Source organism: Morone saxatilis, unplaced genomic scaffold, assembly GCF_004916995.1.
Source record: "Morone saxatilis isolate NCDOM2014 unplaced genomic scaffold, NCSU_SB_2.0 Contig3, whole genome shotgun sequence".
Classification (NCBI taxonomy): Eukaryota; Metazoa; Chordata; class Actinopteri; family Moronidae; genus Morone; species Morone saxatilis.
The window spans coordinates 7,267,142-7,272,665 of NW_023339873.1; the positions used below are offsets into that span (position 1 = coordinate 7,267,142).

General features: G+C 39.0%; 1 protein-coding gene across 1 annotated transcript; it reads left to right on the plus strand.

Moving 5' to 3' along the window:
* The first annotated feature begins 1,282 nt into the window (after positions 1-1,282).
* Positions 1,283-5,083, plus strand: cldn11a (claudin 11a). The gene is made up of 3 exons (XM_035674398.1): positions 1,283-1,736; positions 1,994-2,158; positions 3,542-5,083. Exons 1-3 carry the CDS (start codon positions 1,511-1,513, stop codon positions 3,808-3,810), a joined length of 660 nt encoding a protein of 219 aa, XP_035530291.1. The 5' UTR covers positions 1,283-1,510; the 3' UTR covers positions 3,811-5,083.
* The last annotated feature ends 441 nt before the right edge of the window (positions 5,084-5,524 follow it).

The following is a 5,524-nucleotide window of genomic DNA, read 5'->3' on the forward strand; positions in this document are numbered from 1 at the left end:
TGCGTCACCAATGCATACTGTGGTACTGTGCTCTGTAAAAAAAAATAATTATAAAGAGTTTGGTCTATACGCTGCTCTGTTGAAAAGTTCCTGAGATAACTCTGTTATGAATGGCGCTATACAAATAAAATTGAATAATTGAAATTGAATTGACCAGCTTAAAAAAACAGCAGTACACACTAAATTAGAATGATTGTGTAAATCATCAGCATAATTTTCTCTATCTATATGTGTGTGTATATATGTATATATGCAACTGCACCAAGGCTTTGTGCTGGATGGCTTCTGATCCCTTAAAACAAAACCACATCCTGCTTGTCATTACCCATGCCCTCTGTTTGTGTCCAGTTCAACTAGATAGGGATTTTTTCTGTTATATTTGAATAAGCCTTTAGTTTAAAGGTTGGGAACCACTGCCATATGGCAAGACAGTATACTAAACCAAAGCAGAGTGCTGGTATACGTTCAAGGTCATTCATAGTTGTTGCGCAAATTGCTATGAGCTTGATTAATAGCCTGGGCAGTGTCCACATGCAGAATAGCAAGCTCATTATTACCTTAATCAATTGTTTTACTTTCTTCCCACACAGTAAAAGAAAATTAACTTTAATTTCATCAGACACATTTACACAGTGGTGGAAAGTAAACAAGTGTATTGACTTATAGTACTTGTATACTTTAGTTTACAATGTATACAATTTATGCCTATGCCCCACTAAATTTTTAGGGCCAATTATTTTTACTCCACTATATTAAGTATACAGCTATAGTTAGTAGTAAGTGTATAGATTAAGAGTTTACATAAAAAGTACAGAAGCCTATATCATTTTAGAAATTATGATGCATTTCTATAGCTCAACATACACTATTCAAAGTATCTGCTTTTACTTAAGTTAAGGATCCTAATACTTACCACCTCTCCATTCAGAAGTGCTTTGAATAGAAGTATATTGCTGCTAAGATGCTCATGTATGACACATATAGTAAGGAATACAATGTGGCCAGTAGATGGCAGCAGATTTTTTTGTTAAATTTTCTCAGCTCCTAACTCAGCCACTACCTGGTCCGTTAATACTAAAGTCTGTATTGTATCATTGGATAGGGGCAGTGCACACCAACTTTTTGGAGAGGCAATACAAGTTGGGTGTGTTATCTCCCTTTTTTTTTAAACATTTTTGTCTTTACCGAGGTATCTGATTGGTTGGTTGTAGAGTGTTTCCCCCCCCCCCCCCGACTGAACTTTCCCCTATAAAACCTATGATGATGTGAAAGCATTATTCTTTTGACGTGCGCAACACAGCTCAATTGATGGAATTACTGAACTGCGAAGGAAAAGTAAACTTTAACACTGGATTAAGTTGTGTGGTGGAATATCAGTTATAAAATTAGAGTTGACGCTTTATTATTCCACATTTCGGTTCATTTTGCTAATCACTCTCAAACCTTAGTTTGAAACGTCTAACGGTTCTGAACCGGGACAAGTGGAGTTTTTACGCACAAGTTTGCCGCCATGGCGAACTCCTGTCTTCAACTGAGCGGCTTTCTCGTCAGCTGCTTCGGCTGGCTGGGAATTGTGATCGCGACATCCACCAATGACTGGGTGACTATGTGTAAATACGGGTTGAACACCTGCAAGAAGATGGATGAGCTGGAAGCCAAGGGACCTTGGGCGACCTGTGTCATCTCCACAGGACTCTACCACTGCGTCTCCCTAACGCAGATCCTGGACCTACCAGGTAGATACTGTTTTGTGTACATCCCAACAGCAGTGTGGTCGCATTCATTAGATGCATTCCGTTTAATTTGGATTTCTCACCTGATAGTTTGTTATCTAAAATGTGATATTTCCACCACTTCTTCTCAACACAACATATTGGTATCCCCCCTTTTCATGTAAAATACCCACATGTTCTGTAATGGGGAGTTTTTGTCTTTCTTTTCTTTCTTTGGACAGTAATATCAATCATATATTTTTTCATATGTGTTTTTGTAGCGTACATCCAGACTACTCGTGCCCTGATGATCACAAGTTCAATACTGGGTCTCCCAGCAGTGGGAATGATCCTCATGTCCATGCCCTGCATCAGCCTTGGCAATGAACCCCAGAGCTCCAAGAACAAACGCACCATCCTGGGAGGAGTGCTTATACTCATAGTTGGTAAGAGACTCAACTTTACTTTATTCACAGAGTGCAACTATAATGCATTAGGGGAAAGAGCGAATGTCATGGTCACACAAAATGTAAATTAGAGCAGGTCATATTGTTTTGCGCTCACATGCAGACAGATCCCTTCCAACCTTCCTGACTGTAACCTCTTTTAACCCCACCATGGATGCTTATAAGCTGCATAGAGCAGAGGATGTTGAATATGGCGGTCTTCCTCCCTAGGGTGTACACACACACAGACACACACACTTATATGTTCCTGTTCCATTGAACCCTTCCCCCTACATCCCATCACATTCCGCTTCTCCACCTACTCTCATCCACACCCTGCCTTTGTCCTGAACCACATGGAAACTCACTCCCTGAATTGCCCAGTTTACTGTGCTTATAAATATTTGACTAGTGCTGCAGCATTTTCCATCGCCTGTGTCCCTCAAATGAAATTTCAACAACTGTGTCCATCATTTTACTTTTCCACTATGCCTATGTTGTTCTTAGCAAATGATCTAAGCCCTTACTTAGTTAATAGATTTTCTTTTTTTATCACTGGGAAATTTACATCATCATCATATGTTTGTGTGTTTGCATGCTTGTTGCAGAGCAGAATAAAAATCCACTAACCATATTGCTTATCACTGTGTCCTTACTGGGAGCAAAAGCATCTCAGTCCAGCTTGAATTATTTCTGTTAACGGTGTCCTCTGAAGCTTTCAGTCCGCAAATTATTTGTGGATCCGGTTATTGCCCATTCTAGTGCAGTATATTGAAATTATATTGGCGTTGAAAGGATTTCATACATTTGTTCTGTGTTAGCCTCGGTTGTACACTGGCAAAACTCCAACATATACAAGATATGTCCCTGTCAGCTGTATAGGGATTTCAATATTTGTATAAAAGATCAAGCTTCTCTTTTGTAGTTCAAGGCGAAGCTTATATAGCACCATTAAGTCTTGCTGCTAAATAATATTATTGTACACATTCTTTCTTCCAATCTACCACCCTGTTGTGTCCTGTAGGAGGAATAAAAGATAACAAAACTGTAATAGATCTAATTTTGACTTCCTCCATTCTTGCTCTACTTTTGAAAGTAATTGTCAAGGATCGTGTTGCATAATTATGGGAAGAATATAGGAGGAGTGTTAAAATGTAAAATGTATTTTCCATCATTTTTGGGTTTTGGTTTGTACAGGTCATTATATATCATACATACATATAGTGTGTGTCTCTATCCCATTATGTCTCTAATGAAGTCCTAGTACTTGAAGGAGCATACAACTCTTAATACCTTTTAGCATTACACAGTAACAGGCAAACAATGTGTGCTGTGTACTACACCATACAACAATTACATTTTTTTCTGTCTGTTTCTCCCCAGCACTATGTGGTATGGTGTCTACGGTCTGGTTCCCCATCGGCGCTCACCATGAGCACGGCCTCATGTCATTTGGTTTCTCCCTTTACACTGGATGGGTGGGCACTATCTTCTGCCTGCTGGGCGGGTGCATCCTTACCTGTTGCTCTTCAGATTCCTCTTCCTCATCTCACTCCTACCAGGACAACAATCGTTTCTACTACTCCAAACAGGGAGGTGGCAACCCGCCAGCAGCCCCCTCTGCCAATCACGCCAAGAGCGCCCACGTCTGAGATGGGAGAGATTCTGACTCTCAAGTGGATGTGTAGGGGACTGTAGTTTGTATATATAGACATATACACTAGCACACACACTCCAACACACATGTAGGCCTACACATACAATCACAGTTCCATGCAAACCTACTGGAATAGAAAGAGACACATATATGTAAACATTCATTCATGCTGGTTTGTCAAGAAAAATACACAAATTCTTGAATGAGCACACAAACATACATAAAAGACACATTCACACATCCAACCACACAAAGGCTGTTATTGTTGGAGCGTTTTTTTCCACAGATGGATTGTTTTTGTATCACAGAGCTCATCTTCCATCCTCCTCATGTTGGGTGTGGCGTGGACTCTCCCCATTTACATTATTGTGCAAGCTGCATGCACAACAGCCTGAATCACCCAAGGCCTTATGGAATGAGATATTTATCTCCTATATTACTTCTATTTTTCTATCATGCGCCTAGAAAAGAACTCTTATGAGAGCCTTTGTTGATGAATATTTTTTTTAAATCATATGGGCTAATATGATCTGTTGTTTTCATAAGAGCAGGGCATGACAGTATTATGCTTGGAATTGAAAGTGTTCATTAACATTGTTTATGTATATTGATTTTTTTTTTGGCTGTATTATACAACTCTCGAGTGAATTTGCCTCTTAAGGGATAGACTTGATTAAATAACCTTTTCCTTCCCACTGCAGGATGACTGTAAGATGATGGAAACACACATTTCACAAGAAAGCTTTAGCCAGCAGTGTTCCAGTCTGTGATAGAGTCGTCAGTATGCACACTGCACAAATAATTCATTAGAGAGTACGCAACCTTAATCTTTGTCCATAACTCCCTCATCTGAAAATATATTTCATAATCTAAAGTTGCCATACACATTTTTATGTGACTAACTTGCTTCTGTTTTAAATTTGAATAACAACTGAGTGACAAAAAAAGCAGCTTATCCTGTAACTGTGGAATTATACATTTCATCTTAGTCAGACGTCCTCATATAGAGTAGATCTCTAGTCTGTAGCTAACAGTATGTTGCACAAAAAAAGTATTATTTAGATTAGCTTCTCTTGAAGGAATGTGATGACTTGAATGTTCAATGTCTAAAAAATGCTCTGAACACAAATGGAACTGGATATTTTCAAACTGAAGGAACCTGATATTTCCAACTCAGATCAGTACAAAAACAGTATTAGCTGGTTATTTATTGTTTCACTGTGCTATTGTTTGATTTTCTACAATAAAGACAAAAGAATTAAAACTGCTTTCATCTCGAGTCTGTCACACTGAGTTGATAAGATGTTTTCTAACCACACATCACCTTCTTTTCTCTATCTGCGTGTTAAGTTTCAATTTGACACAACGTAGCGGACAGAATGTGCTTGTTGTATGTGACGTGTCTGTGTGATATACAGTAATCACAGCCCTGGAACAAGTTTGTTGTATACTGGTGCTATAGTATTGTGTGTTATATGTGTCAATATTTGTGTGAATATAGCTGAGGCTAATGAGAAAGCGAGAATTGTTAGCTATGTATAATATCTGTAATGTGACTCAGTAACCTTGAGTTAGGTCGGCACAGAAGAGCCTGTCTCTAAGACAGTTAAAGCCACACAATGTACCGGCCACACATACACACACACACACACATATACACACACACACACACACACACACACACACACACACACACAGGATAATTGTGC